At 38.9% G+C, this 15,492-nt stretch overlaps 1 protein-coding gene across 3 annotated transcripts in view; it reads right to left on the bottom strand.

The window, feature by feature from the left end:
• The window catches only part of ADAMTS12 (ADAM metallopeptidase with thrombospondin type 1 motif 12), a 528,119-nt gene that overhangs the window by 112,366 nt on the left and 400,261 nt on the right, over positions 1-15,492 (bottom strand). For all 3 annotated transcript variants that reach the window (XR_011966393.1, XM_072605885.1, XM_072605886.1), the window contains exons 15-16: positions 7,544-7,788; positions 6,860-6,998 (exon numbers count right to left, since the gene is read on the bottom strand). Coding sequence is in view for 2 of the 3 variants with exons in the window: in XM_072605885.1 (XP_072461986.1) it covers positions 6,860-6,998; positions 7,544-7,788 (384 nt within the window). In the remaining variant the exon portion in view is untranslated. The remainder of the gene's footprint in view (positions 1-6,859; positions 6,999-7,543; positions 7,789-15,492) is intronic.

Raw genomic sequence — 15,492 nt, 5'->3', positions numbered from 1 at the left:
GCTAGTATATGGAAACACAAGGTAAATATATGTGAGAAGTCCATTTATATAAAAAGATGAGGAAGAGTCATAACCTGTGCCAGTGGAAGGAATACTCAGACCAATGAAATCACAAGTCTTTTAAAGTACTGAAGTCTATGGACATGTTTTCAAAGGCCCAGTTAAGAGTTAGAGAGATTAACCGATAATATGGTCACTTTAACTTTTAGCTGCTAAACAGATGGTCAGAGCTGATCTAGAGAGGGCCTCATGAAGAACTAGCTGCTGAAGTTACTGAATTCAATTTACTTTTGTTGATTTCAACAAACATACACATCTGTTATTTCCAACTTTCCTATTCAACATATCCTTCAACAATCTAGCAAATTTAACAAAATTGAAGGCATCTGAGTCAATCCCCAGAGACTTCAGGAGATCTCTATGCTCTTAGACATTTGCCTTTTGGCTTTACCACATGAATTCTTTGGTAGTGGGTATGATGGTCACAACCTAAAGAGAATCCTGAATGGGAAAAGGTCCCACATGTACAAAAATATGTATAGCAGCTCTCTTTATGGTGGCCAAGAACTGGAAATCAAGGGAGTGCCCATCAACTGCAGAATGGTTGAACAAGTTGTGGTATATAAATGTAATGGAATACTTTGTGCTATAAGAAATGATGAACAGGAAGACTTCAGAAAGGCCTGGAAGGACTTATATGAACTGATGCTGAGTGAAAGGAGCAGAACCGGGATAACTTTGTATATAGTAACAACCACAGTGTGTGAGGAATTTTTCTTGTAGACTTAGCCCTTCACAGCAATGCAAGGACGTAAAACATTCTCAAAGAACTCTTTAGGCAAAATGCCATTCACATTCAGGGAAAGAACTATGGAACTGGAACACAAAGTGAAGCAGAATATTTTCTCTTTTGTTATGTTTTACTTTGGTTTTTCTCATGGTTTCTCCCATTCATTTTAATTCTTCTGTGCAACATAACTAATGTGAAAATGTGTTTAATAAAAATGTATGTGTAGAACTCATGTAAGATAGTATGCCATCTTAGAGATGGAGGGGAGGAGGGAGGGAGAGAGAATCTAAGACTTATGGAAGTGATTGTAGAAAACCGAAAACAAATTATTAATTTAATAAAAATGAAAAAGAGAGTCTGCTGCAGGGTTGGGGCCAGCAAAATGAGAAAAAGGATAAGACCCTTATAGGTTCCACTTTAGTTGACTTAACAAATGAGTTCTACTGAACTAGTGTGGAAGAACACTAACTTGATTCATAAAAAGCAAAGACAACACAAACAAGGGTAACTGAGAGAGCAGACTTTCTGGCCACAAAAAACACACTACACATAAAGAATGGAAAATGGAAAAGGTCAGATACAGTCAGTTCTCAAACAGCAGATAGCAGTTTGTTTGTTTCCTTCTTGTCCAACTCTTCATAAGCCCTTTTGGGGTTTTCTTGGCAGAAATACTAGAGCAGTCTGCCATTTCCTTCTCCAGATCATTTTACAGATGAGGAAATGGAGGCAAACAGGGTTAAATGACTTGCCCAGGGTCACACAGCTAGTAAGTGTCTGAGGCCAGATTTGAACTCAGGAAGATGAGTCTCCCTGACTTCAGGCCTAGAGCTCTATCTACTAAGCCACCTAGCTGCTCCATCCAAGATATTGCTTTCTTTTTCAAAAAATACATCAAATTCTAAAGTTAAATTCACCTTCTGAACCTGGAGTGAGCAAGACTTGAATTCACATCTAGTCTTGGACATTTCCTAGTCATGTGACCCCCCATGGTGTGTACACAGCATTGCCCTGATCAAGCCTGTGCTGCTTGAGGACAGAGGAAAGTCACTTAACCTGGGCCAGCTTCAGCTTTCTCATCTGCAAAATGAAATAATAGTACCTGCCTCCCAGGACTGTTTTGAGTATAAAATGAGATGTCTGTAAAGCAATTTGTAAACTTTAAAACACTATATACATGCTATTTATTACTATTGCTACTGCTGCTGCTGTACCTAAACTGGCCTGAGACTTCAGTGAGATAAATGGGAAGCTCTTGTGCATTAACCTTAATAAGGGAGGAGAAAGTGTGACACTGGAATTAGTGGCAGATGTCAGAAAAACTGGGGTTCAAACTCTGCCTCTAATACCTACTGTCTGTGTGACTTTGGGTAATGGAGGGAGGGAGGGAGGGAAAGAGAAAGAGAGACAGAGAGAGAGAGGAAGGAAGGAAGGAAGGAAGGAAGGAAGGAAGGAAGGAAGGAAGGAAGGAAGGAAGGGAAGGAGGGAGAGAGGAAGGAAGGAAGGAAGGAAGGAAGGAAGGAAGGAAGGAAGGAAGGAAGGAAGGAAGGAAGGAAGGAAGGAAGGGAAGGAGGGAGAGAGGAAGGAAGGAAGGAAGGAAGGAAGGAAGGAAGGAAGGAAGGAAGGAAGGAAGGGAGGGAAGGAGGGATAGAGGAAGGAAGGAAGGAAGGAAGGAAGGAAGGAAGGAAGGAGGGAAGGAAGGAAGGAAGGAAGGGAAGGAGGGAGAGAGGAAGGAAGGAAGGAAGAAAGGAAGAAAGGAAGGAAGGAAGGAAGGAAGGAAGGAAGGAAGGGAGGGAGGGAGGAAGGAGGAAGGGAGAAAGGGGGAAGGAAGAGCATTTATTAAGTGCTTATTATGTGCAAAGCACTGTGGGAAAAGCTGAGGATACAATAATCATAGAACCAACAAAGTAAGGATGGATAGTCTTAGGAGATGCTGGTTTACTCCAGACGCACAGAATTCCTGACCAAGCTATTTTTGTTTCATTCAACAAGGCACCTACAGCAGGTAATAGCAGCTGGTGGTGCAATAATCTGCAGAAGTTATTTTTCATTTTCTTTAAATCCTGGGATAACCATGATTAAGGTCACAAGATCTTAGGCTTATAGCTCTAGAACTGGAAGAAACCATGAAGATCATCTAGTCTACTCACTCTCATTTTACAGATTAGGAAACAGAGGCCCCAAGAAGTTAAATGATTTGCCCTAGTCAAAGAGTGAGATGTGAATCCCAGGTCCTTGGACTCCAAAGTTTTGTCATTGTTGTCTTTTCACTGTACCATGTCTGTAGCAGTAGCTAGGTGGTGCAGTAGAGTGCCAGGCCTGGAATCAGGAAAACTCATCTTCCTGAGTTCAAATCTGGCCTTAGACACTTAAAAGTTGTGTGACCCTGGGTAAGTCACTTAACCATGTTTGCCTCAGTTTCCTCATCTTTAAGGTGAGCTGCAAAAGGATATGGCAAACTACTTCAGTATCTTTGACAAGAAAACCGCTAATGGGGTTATGAAGAGTCAGACATAACTGGAATGACTGAATAATAAAAACTTTGTCCCTGGCTGATGTTCAGAGGAGAGGTGATGATGCCAGTGTTCTCTGAAAGTCATGCAGAGTTAAACAATCTTGGAAATCAACTGGCAAAGGCTTTAAACGTTAGTGATGGTCTATGGCAAAAACACTGGAATGAAAGAGTCGAGCTATAAAAATAAAGCCACCATTTTTAGATGATTCTCAGCTTCAGAAACCTTATCTTAGTGAAGAGTAAATCATTTCCATGTATCTATCTCAATCTAAGTCTTCATGGCTGAGGAATCACAACACGAGAGGAGGCTGCTTCTCTCTGAGGTTTATTAACAGCAGGGTCGGAAGATAATCAGCTTACCTGGAAGGCATGTATTGCCTACCATAGACATCAATAATTTCAGAGCTTTCATTTCTCTCTAAACAAGGAGACATTTCCAAAATGGTTCAATGTTTTGGTTTAAAATCTGGCTGCATCATGAACTATACAATGTTTCCAAGTGATTAAAATGGGAAAAAGTTGTTATTCAAGCTTTGACAACTTGAATTCAGAGTAGACATGAGTGTTACTGGCTGAATATACTGAGAACAAAAGGAAATAGCCAGGCCACATCTGGCAAGGCAATCTCTGATTTCCTGGGCAACTGAATCAGATGTTCCTTTGCTATCATCAAAGAAATCAAGCACTTATCTTTTCATTCCAGATGCACTAACATGCTGTGTGCAGAACAGAAAGAACTTGTCATTCTCTTCCTTGATGTTTCATAAGAAATAACAGGGGTTCAAATAATCCCAATTCTTTTACATTTCTAGTGAGAAACACATAACATCAGCTCAACAATGTCTTAGTTTCACCTCCCCCAAAAAAATGCTAGGAAAAGATAAATTAAATATAAATTCTGTGGTTCACTGAGAGATTATTATCATACAATGTTAAAGCTGGAAAGGAGTTGAAACATCATCAAATACAACTCCATCATGTTATAAGCAGAGAACCTGAAGCATGGAGAAGTTAAATGACTTACCCAAAGTCACTCAGTCCAGTGCTCTTGCCAATACATCACACTGTTTCAAGAAAAGATACTGGCACCACTGGCAAAATAATATCTACATTCATGCTGTCTTTATTTTCCTAAGAATTTTTCATCACTAAAAAAGTCCCATTTGTTTTCTGCTGAAGCAGCTTGTATACCCAACAAGCTTGTATACCTCACAAGCATTTATTAAGCACCTAAGTGTGCCATGCCCTGTCTCAGGTGCTGAGGATGCAAAGACAAAAATTAAAATCTTTACCTTTAAAAAACTTACATTCTACTGAAAAGAAAACACCAGGCACAGAGATAAATAAATAATATACATGTGTATATATGTACACACAAAGACATACCCATATATACATATATAAGTATGTATATGTGTGTAAATTCTATCTCTAGAATTATAATCATATGATCTTAATATGAAATAATGGGAGGGGCAGGGAAAGGAGCACTAAAATCGGGGTGGGGGAGAAGAGGGTAGGAAAAGCCTTACCTAGAAGGCTTACATAGAGCTTAGCTTTGAAATGAAGTAGGGATTCCAAGGGACAAAAGTGATGAGGTAGAACTTTCCAAACACAAGGAACAGATTATTCAAAGGCACAGAAGTGGGAGATTGTGTGTTGTATATTACAACTCCAAATAGAAAAATTTGGCTGCAATATTTAGTAGTTGTAATGTGAAATCAGTTTATGGAGATAAGTTATGAAGGACTTCAAATTACAAGCCAAGAAAAGTAATTTACTCTAGAGGAAACAGGGATACACAAAAGCTTCTTGCAAGGGGAGTGACATGATCACTCAGGGATGCTTTTAGGGATATCACTTGGAAAGTTGTATAGAAGTTGGAGTAGAGAGAGGAAAGACTGAAGAGTGGGAAACCAATTAGAAGGCCATTACAATAGTCAAGGTGGGATGTGATGAAGGTCTAAGGGAGAGTGGTGGCTATAAAAATGGAAGGAAGCAAATAGATGCAAGAGATATTGTAAGGATAGAACTGACAAAACCTAGCAACTGACTGGATATAGGTGAGAGTGAGAGTGAAAACTCCATGATGATTTCAAATGTTTGAACCTGGGTGACAGGGATTGATGATGGTACCTTCAGCAGAAATAGCAGTTTGGAAGAGAGGTGGATTTTGGGGAAAGACAATGAGTTATGTATTGGTAATACCGATTATGCGATGTCAATGGGACAGCCAGTAGGAGATGCCAAACAGTTATTTTGATATGTGAAATTGGAACTCATGATAAAACTAGGGTGGATAGATTTGAACCATGATAACTGATGAAATTACCCAGAGAGAGTGTTGAGAGAGAAATGAAAATAATCTAGAACAGAGCCTTTGGGCTTAACTACAGTTAGAAGATGTAGCACAATGAGGATGTAGCAAAGGAGACTGAAATGTGGTCAGGGAGATGATAGTAGAAAATAGAAGAGAACAGTGCCATGAAAACACAACAAGGAGAGAATATATAGGAGGATGAATGATCAACAGTGTTAAATGCTACAGGGAGATCTGGAGGATGAGGATTAAGTCTAGATTATCAGATATAGTGATTAAGAGGTAACCTGGGAGGGAGCAGCTTGAGTTTAGTCAAAATGTTTCAAGTCAGATTGCAAAAGGATGAGAAGTAAGTGAAAGAAGAGGAAATGAAGGCAAGGAAGCAGACACAATTTCCCACCTGGGAAAGGTGGGAAAGATATAGGATGACAACTTGAAGGAATGGAAGGGTCAAGGGAAGTTTGGGAAGGGTGAGAAAGACCTGGACAGATTTGTAGACAACAAGGAAGAAACCAGGAAATAGAAATTGAAGTTTAAAGAAAGGGTACTGGAGAGAGATTGGTGGACCTTCTTGCCAAGGTCAACCTGTACTTGTGTTCTTGATCCCATTCCCTCCTGACTATACCTTTATGAGGCAGGCTCTTTAGTTATTATCTCTGTTTTTCAGAAGAGGAAACTGAGATCACAGAAACTGAATGTCTCGACAAGGGACACACACAGCTGATGAGTGTCAGAGGCAAGACTCCTTCCTCCCTTATCATCACATCTTCCTCTCTTTCCATAATACTGCTCTGAGAAAGGCCATCCATTTCATCTTAAATTTTGTTGTTGTTTTTCAGTTGTTTCAGTCATGCCTGACTCTGTTACCCCATTTGGGCTTTACGAAAAGATAGGTAAGCAAAGATACTGGAGTGGTTTGCCATTTCCTTCTCCAGCTCATTTTATAGATGAGGAAACTAAGGCAAACAGGGTTAAGTGACTTGCCCAGGTTCACACAGCTAATAACTATCTGAGGCCAGATTTAAATTCAGGAGGATGATTCTTTCTGACTTGAGGTTGCGCCACCTAGCCACCTATTAGATTTTTCTATCTATTGAGCTACATTCTGCCTCTCTGAAACTACCCCCTATTGGTGCTAGTTCTGCTCTCAGGAGCCAAGGAGTATAAGCCTAATCCTTCCTCCACAAGGAAGCCCTTCTCAGATGCCAACCATCACGTCAGATCCCCCAATGCTTACCTGTCCCACATGTTGCACTGCAGTCTGTCCAGCTGCCATATTGCCAAAAATACTCTGGCTTCTCCACATCATTTTCGGAGCTATCTTTCCGTATTGTGTACTCATACTTTATGCCAGGGTTGGTCACTTGGAACAGCAGCTGAAAAGCAAGAAAAGGGCGATCTCAAGCTGTCATGATAATTTTTTTAAATAAGATCTGTGATGTTATTAGTGTGAGATGATTCCAGTAAGTATTTCCCTCTAACAAAATAGGTTGGCAGGTGAGTGCTCTGTAGCTTGAAGTCTTAGAATGTTGCCCAGGGCACTGAGAGGTTAAGCGATTTGCCCAATCTGTGTCAAAGGTGAGTCTCAAATTCAGGATTACCTGACACAGGGGCCAGTCCCCTATTAAGTACATCAGGCTGGCTCCTCATGACTTAATATTCACATGCAGAGACAGAAATCACAGAAACTATTAAAGGTCTAAAATAAATATATCTGGTGTTCCTGGTGTTCCAAAAAAAAGTTGATCATGGAACAAAATAAATTTAATCACCTTGAATTTTTTTTTATGTTACTTGGATTCAGTGAGTATTTGAGTTGGCTTAGTGATCCATGCTCCCACAACCCATTGTTCTGAACGATACATCTGAAAAGTGCCATCTTATTTAGAGTTCAGCACTTCCTCTTGACATCGTATATTACCTGTATCCACACGGACTCATTGGTGGGACCGGCTGCCCTCAGATTCTCCAGGTCACCTTTCCTGTCATACTGAAAGACTGTCCCTGCCAGCTTGTAGTCTCCATTCCACTGGATAATAAATCCCCCATTTAGGTAATACTTTTCTGGGTCTTCACTCCTGACAGCCAGGAAGTTTCCAGCTTCTTCAACCTCTATCACTCGAATGTCTCTTGCTCCTTTTGGAATAAGTCCAATATTAACATAGCCTAAGGAGACAAGACAGATGAACAGAATTCAACAACTGTTTATTAAATGCTTCCCATATGTACTACATTTGGGAAAATACAAACATCCATAAAACCTAGTCCCTGCTCTTGTGGAGTTTACAATAGAGTGAGAGGAAAGAGTGCTCGATTTGACTCTAAGGATGTGGGTTCAAATGCTTGTTCTTCCACTTGCTTTAAGCAAGTCACTTAACCTCTTTGACCATCTTTAGTTTTCTTATCTGAAAAATAAGAAGGTTGTTCTGGATCACAGGTTCTTAAATTGAGGTCTGTAAGGAACTTGTAGAGGACCACAGCAGTTTGAGGGGCTAGGGATGGCCTAACAAGCCCTCTTGCCTAGACTCTTGAGCTGCCTCAGCTGGTTTGGCCCTCCATTACAACACTCTCACAGGCTTCCGGGCAAAGACAGCATCCATCTTGAGCATATAAGGGAACATCCAAGTGACCTCTAGAATTATTGGCTGAAAGCATATGAGCACAAGCTAGCCACGAGTATGGAATTAAGGTTGAACTTGCATATAAGGCTTGCACTGGCTATTAATAAATGGAGCTTCTACCATCTCTGCCTCCCGCCTCATCACTGTGCACCTGAGATTGAGACATCCTGCAGGTCTGGACCCTCACCACTGAGCCGGCCGGAACAGAGGTCCAAGAATTTGGGGGTTTTTATATTTTGATAACTATATTTCTGTATAATTGATTTTCTCTGTAATACTATGCACTTTGTTTTATGCATTTAAAAAGGGGTTCACAGGTTTCACCTCAGTGCCTAGGGGTCTAGGACACAAAAGAAGGTTAAAAACACTTCCTCTAAAGTCACTGTCTTGTTCCCAACAGTGATGATAAAGCATGGTGGACATGAGATTATTGAAGATCACAGGATAGGACAAATCATTGTTCAGCCTGGTGGGCTGATTAAGCTCTTGTGGTGCAAGAAATTCCAGACCTTTTGTTTAACTGAAAGACCTGATGAGTGGCAGAATAACCTGCTACCATCTTTTCAATTTGGGTTCAGCATGCTTGCAACCTTAACAGGTATCACAGACCTTGAAAAAGCAAGATGAGGAAGAAAAATTCTGGGATTTTCTTCTTCTTTTCTTTTTAAGGCTACAAATGAAACAATCCATTGGGGAAAAATAAAACCTAGATAGACAGACAGACAGATGAAACATCAAGATTTCTAAGGTGGGTAAATGATGGTATGCATGACCAAAATAAAGAAGAATTCAGAAGAAGCAATTTTTTTTTTTTGGAGAGGAGAGGTGTAGACCATAAGTTCAGCCTTAGCAATGTTGAATTAGAAGTACTAGTGGAAAAACAAGGTGATATCTAGTAGACAGCTGGAAATGTAGACATGGAGTTCAGGGAAGAGGTACATCAGTGTCTCATGTGAAGAAAAAAAATTTCTGAAGACATATGTATCTCCCTTTATCATGCCATTTTCCAGTACCTCAGTATATCCCTTGGTTATTTGAGATTGGCAGAATACTACAAAACAGGAAAATCTGAGAAACTCAGAGCTTTAAGAGAGAGAGGCTTATGCTCATGACAGAGAGAGAGACAGAGACAGAGAGAGAGAGAGAGAGAGAGAGAGAGAGAGAGAGAGAGAGAGAAATATTTCAATTTAAAAAACTAGTTTAATATTGCTAAGGGAATTAAATTTAGATGGAAATCCTAAAGTTTAATTTATCATTAACTTTTCTGTTGCACAATTTTAAGTCAAATACTTTACAAATGTCAACTAATCCCTCTTCCTTTAGTCTCTCCTTTCTTCTATCCATTGTTCATACTGCATCTGGACTATTTTCCTAAGGATACATGTTAACCTTAGAATTTTAGTGTTGAAAGTACCATCAAATTATATCTAGTGCATTCCTTCACTTAATGAAGACTCCTTTCTAACAGCTTCAGTAATAATAAAAATAATTTACCTTTCTCCAGGTAAGAATTATTATCCTTATTTTACAGATGAGACTCAAAGAGATTAAATAATCTTTCCTGAGTCATGTAACTAAGAATTTTCAGAGTTATGATTTGAACTCAGATCTTTTCTGATTTCAACTCTAGCATTGGCTTGATATTCCACAAAAGTCATTTACTCTCTTTTTTTTAGTGTCTCATATAATGACAAGTTCACTATTTTTTTTTTGAGTATTCTTTTTTGAGTATTTTTTTTCAAGTTACTCTCTTCTGCTGTTGAAATTCTCTATATCAGGGAATCTTAACCTTTTTTTTTTTTTGTCACAGGCCCTTTTGGCAGTCTGGTAAAATGCATTTTTGGAATAATGTTAATACATGCATAAAATAATATACATAGTATTACAAAGAAAACCAAAGGTTAGCAAAAATAGAGATGTACATTTCTCCCCTCCATTCAAATTCACTGATATGCTGAAATCTATCCAGAGACTCCTTCGGGTTCTATTAACCACAGGTTATGAATTCCTATTCTTCATCATTAGAATGTGGGCTAAAATCTGCCTCTAACTTTGATTAATTAAACAGGATCATTTAGAGAAACAACCATTGCATGAAAACATCTTTTCCTGATCCAACAGGTGCCTCAGTTCATAGCTGAGGCAACAGATGACTGAAGTCCTTGTGATTTTAAGATTTTTAAAAATAGACAATTAACATATTGACATAAAATTTAACATATTAAGTGTGTCTGCTTTGTGCAAGAAGTTAAGTGCTGGGGATACAAAGCTGACAGGTTCCAGGTCTTCAAAGGAGCTTAAATCTCAGAGGGATGGGAATAAGTGGTTAGGTAGCACAATGGATAGAGAGCAGTGTCTAGAGTTAGGCAGACTCATCTTTGTGAGTTCAAATCGGACCTCAGGCACTTACTAACTGTATGGCTGCCCTTGGGCAAATTACTTAACTCTATTTACCTCAGTTCCCCATCTGTAAAATGAGCTGGAGAAGGAAATGGAAAACCGTTCTGGTACCTGTCAAGCAAACCCCAAATATGGTCGCAGAGTCAGAAATGATTCAACAAAGTCTCTATTGAAAATTTTAAAAAAAAACTGTCTTTTAGAGAAACACTTTAAAGTGGAAAAGAAATGTCTGTTGAATATGACAATTCCAGCTGAAGTTTGCACACTTGGAGAAGAGAGCTAATTAAAACCATTAATGTATAAACTCCTTCTGGGAAGAAATATACAAGGAAGGCTCCCTGGGAGACAGCACATTTGACTCTAGAACCGGCAGGGTGTAGGCTACAGAGAAACATTTCAGAATGACAATGTATTGTACCCCTTCCTGTACTGGAGCTTATGAGGGAAGTCTCAAAGCAGTGGAAACCGTGACCACCACTATTTCTTGCTGGTAAACTAAAGAGGACTGGAGGAACTGAGTAGCAATGGTAATAGTAACAAATTACGTGTACGCAGTACTTTAAGAGTGGCAACAAGATGTCCTCACGATAACTCTGAAAAGCAAGTATAAAATAAAGGAATTTGTGGATCAGTTTGCAAATTAAATAATCACCAAAGAGATAATTTATCATCCTTACACTCTGACTGAAAGAGATAAGCTTTGGGGAACTTGAAGAACCAAATGATTCCCTGCCAGATTTGTGATTTCACAAGGATGGGTAGTTCTGGGACCAGAGATTTAGAGTTGCAAAGGACCGTATAGTGTTATCCTTATGTCACTTTCCATATCTGGAAGCTGCCACCTAAGCTTGCTCAAGGTCAGACAGCTAGTAAGTGTCCAGGATGAGATTTAAACCCAGGGTTTCCTGACTCCAGACAAGTACAGCACTATTCTATTTACCATATCATGCTATCTCCAGCAGCGTGGAGGATAATACTGCAATGATTTCTCATGCTGGGAGATTCTTGCCCATGCAATGTTCCATACAAGATTTGTACAACATGCTGGATGATTTCTGATTTTCTAAATATCTCTAGTGTACCAATATAGCATTCAGGATGTCCATCTGTTACCTTCTTTTAAGTTCATAACCTATTATTCTTCTAGTATAAAAAACAAAATCCTCAGCCTATAAAATACAAAAGTCCTCCACAATCATGTTCTCATTTACTTTTTCAGTCTTAGTTCACATTTCTCCCCACCCAAACTCTATTTCTGTCAAAATGGACTAGTAGTTGGTCTCTGTATACAAAACTTCATCTCTCACCTCCATGTGTTTGCCCAGTGGCTCTCTCCTATGTTTGCACTCCCTCTTCATTTCTGCCTGGCATCTTTCTTCAAGTCTTTTTTGATTCTTTCAGCTGCTAGTGTTCCCTTCCTCTTTAAATCACTTCATATGCATTTGAAAATACTTATTTTTCTGTACTCATGCTGTGGGGCAGCTAGGTGGCACAGTGGACAGACGTGGAGTCAGAAAGACTCATCTTCCTAAGTTCAAATCTGGCCTCAGATACTTCCTAGCTGTGTGACCCAAGGCAGGTCACCTAACCCTGTTTACCTCAGTCTCTTCCACTGTAAAATGAGCCAGAGAAAGAAATGGCAAACCACTTCGGTACCTTTGCCGAGAAAACCCCAAATAAGGTCAGGAAGAGTCAGACATGACTAAAACCACTGAACAACATGCATATTGTATCTCACCAGCAGAATGCAAATTATTGAAGGCAAGAGACAGTCTTTTGTCTTTGCATACACAGCACTTTCAGCACAGTATCTTTCACATAATAGATGCTTAACAATAATTTGCTGAATTTGAATTTCATTCATTATTCAACATCACCAAAGTGCCTACTTTTTATGGGGCACTGTGTTAGGTGCTAAGTATGCCAAGTCAAAAATGAAATAAAGTTTTCAGGATGTTGAGACGCTTATATTCAAATAAACAATGGAATTAACTTTTATTAAGTGTCTCTGCTTTTGCAAGGGGCAGGCTAAGTGCTGGGAATACAAAGCTGAACACTACTGGTTCCCTGCCCCCAGGGAGCTTAAATCTCATGAAGAAGGGAAGCATGCTTGCGACTTATACACAGATAAATACAATATGATGCATGGGAGAATGTAACATAGGCAAAGAGTAAGAAAAAGAGGAAATAGATGATTTCAAAGAAAAATAGAAAGACCTGTATGAGCTGATGCAGAATGAAGTGAGCAAAACCAGGGGAATAATTTACACTACGCATCAATTTAATGTATGTGAACAATTTGGAAGACTTTCATAAATTTTTGAAGAATGAAATGAGCAGAAATAGGAGAATATTTCACACAATAAAAATACTGTAAAAAACTCAAACAAACCACTTTCAAAGCTGTAAGAACTAGGATCACCACAATGACCATTTGTGATTCCAGAGGACCGGTGATGAAACATGCTATCCATGATACAGAGGTGACAGATTTGGGGTAAAGAAAGACATTAAGTATTTTGGCATATGGTCATTGAGGGAATTTGTTTTGCTTGACCATGCATATTTGTTACAAGAAATTTGTTTGTGGCTCATCCTTGATTTTTGAAAAGGACCAGTGACATCACAGGGAGCTGTCTTGATTTGCCCATGAATTTGATTTAGGTAACCAAAAGGCAGAGCAGTCTCCTAGGCATAGAAACTCCTAAGAAAGATCAGAGAGAGATTCTAGTGTCATCCATACCTAAAGGCAATAACTGAAGCTATGTGTGTCTTCAAGGGAATGAGCTCTTCAAGGGAAAAATGTACAGATTTTTTTTAAAAAGAGGACTGAGAACAAAATCTTGGGGGATATATAAACTTAGAGGCAGTGAAAGAGTGGTCAGATGGGAAGAGGAAAATCAGTGACCACAATGTCACAGCAACTAAGCAATGAAAAGAAAGAAGTGGTCCACAATGTTGAAAGCTGTAAAATGACCAAGAAGAATCAGAACTTGGAAAATATCTTAATTAGATTTTTGCAATTAAGTCACTGGAGACCTTGAAGCAGAACTATTTCTGGAAAATGACGAGGATGAAATTCAAATTGTATAGGGTTGAGAAATGAGGGGTTAGTAATAAAGTGAAGGAAGCAAGTATAACTTATTCTTTATTTGAAAGATCTGATGGAAATTCCATTATCTGAGAAGCCTTTAGTCATAAATACTAGGTGAAACTTAAAATAGGGATGTGTATGCTCTCCAAAGCAGTGACTGGCACATAGTAGGCACTTCATCAATGCTCACTGACTTGACTTGGCTCCAAAACTGGAAATGATCCAAGGCAGAGTCAAGGTTGAGGAGAAATTTCCTAAAAAGAGAGAGGCCTTTCAGATTCTCCTGTTTGCTGATGACATTTGCTGGTTGTATCCAGGCCCAGAATGTTGCGAAGTCTCCTAGATAAAGCCTGCAACTCCTCAAGAGTTTAGCTTAAGCATCCAAATAGGAAAAACCAAGTGAATAGAGAGTGACTGTTATTTGGAATATGACAATCAGAGGGATATTATATCTCTAGATATACACACAGATATGCATCTGGAGATAGGTATACATACATATATGCACATGTATACATATACACACATACTCATATATTCATACATATAGTGGCACCATGGCTAAGTGAACTCAAAAATCAAGAAGACCCAAGTTCAAATCCTGCCTCAGATACTTATTAGTTGTAGCACCTTAGGAAAGTCACTTAACTTCCTTCAGCCTCAATTTTCTCATCTATAAAATGAATATTATAACAAAATCTATATCACAGGGTTTCTGTGAGGATCAAATGAGATAATATATGTGAAATGCTTCAAAACGATGATTTGAGATAATAATTTAGGAAGAGAATGGACTGGATTGCCTTTAAAAATTACAAAGCTCCCCAACTTTTCCAAGAAGCAAAGGCCCATCTTTTTGATACCAATGTTCAATCCATGTTATTGTATGACTATGAGACATGGAACACAACAGTCTCTGGAATTCAAAAAAAAAACTCAAGAATTCCTCAGAGGACATCAGAGAGACACATGGCATGTGTGAACAGACTATACCACGTAGTAGATTGCAACACATAACAAATAAGGAATTATGAAAAAAAAAACAAAGTAAAGGATGTCTTTGAAGTCCTGTATGATCAAAAAAGGAGAGGGATTCACTATGTGAGGAGGGCTAGGGATGCTCCATTGTTCTCCTTGTGATATCAGTAGAAAGCAAGAAAGGCCCCCTGTACATTGTTGGAGTGGATGACCCTATGTGGGAAATTAATGGAAGAATTTGAACAAGAATAGTATAGGATGGATGGGTTAAAATCTTCATCACTGGAGGGAACATCCACATCAGGGAGGTTACAGATCCACTGACTATTTTAAGGAATGCACTCTTCTTCCTTTAATACCTCTCCAGTTCTTGCAGCTCTCAGTCAGTGAGGTCTTCCTTCCTATGAATTCTTAGAGCACTGAGAGTCTTTATCACTCGCATACTCACCAAAGAGATCCTCCTATTCTTTTTTTTAAAAGAAATTTGTTATTTTATTTTTCTCAATTACATGTAAAAACAATTTTAATCTTTTAAAAAGAATAATTTTTGAGTTCCAGTGATTCCCAACTAGATTATAGTCCCCTGGTGGAGAGGGACAGGAAATCTTTTGTATCTTCAGAACCTAGAACCTATTCATAAAAAGTGCTGAATAAATGTGTTTACAGATGATGATGATGATGATGGTGAGAGTGATGGGGATAAGGATTTGGGTAAAGTATATTAAAGAGATTCATCTAATGTAGGTTTTTGGTAATTTTACTAAAACCTCCTGACAT

This window comes from Notamacropus eugenii, chromosome 4 (genome assembly GCF_028372415.1).
Source record: "Notamacropus eugenii isolate mMacEug1 chromosome 4, mMacEug1.pri_v2, whole genome shotgun sequence".
NCBI lineage: Eukaryota > Metazoa > Chordata > Mammalia > Diprotodontia > Macropodidae > Notamacropus > Notamacropus eugenii.
Note: the sequence above shows the minus strand (reverse complement) of the source record. Positions and strands in the feature narration are given on the sequence as shown.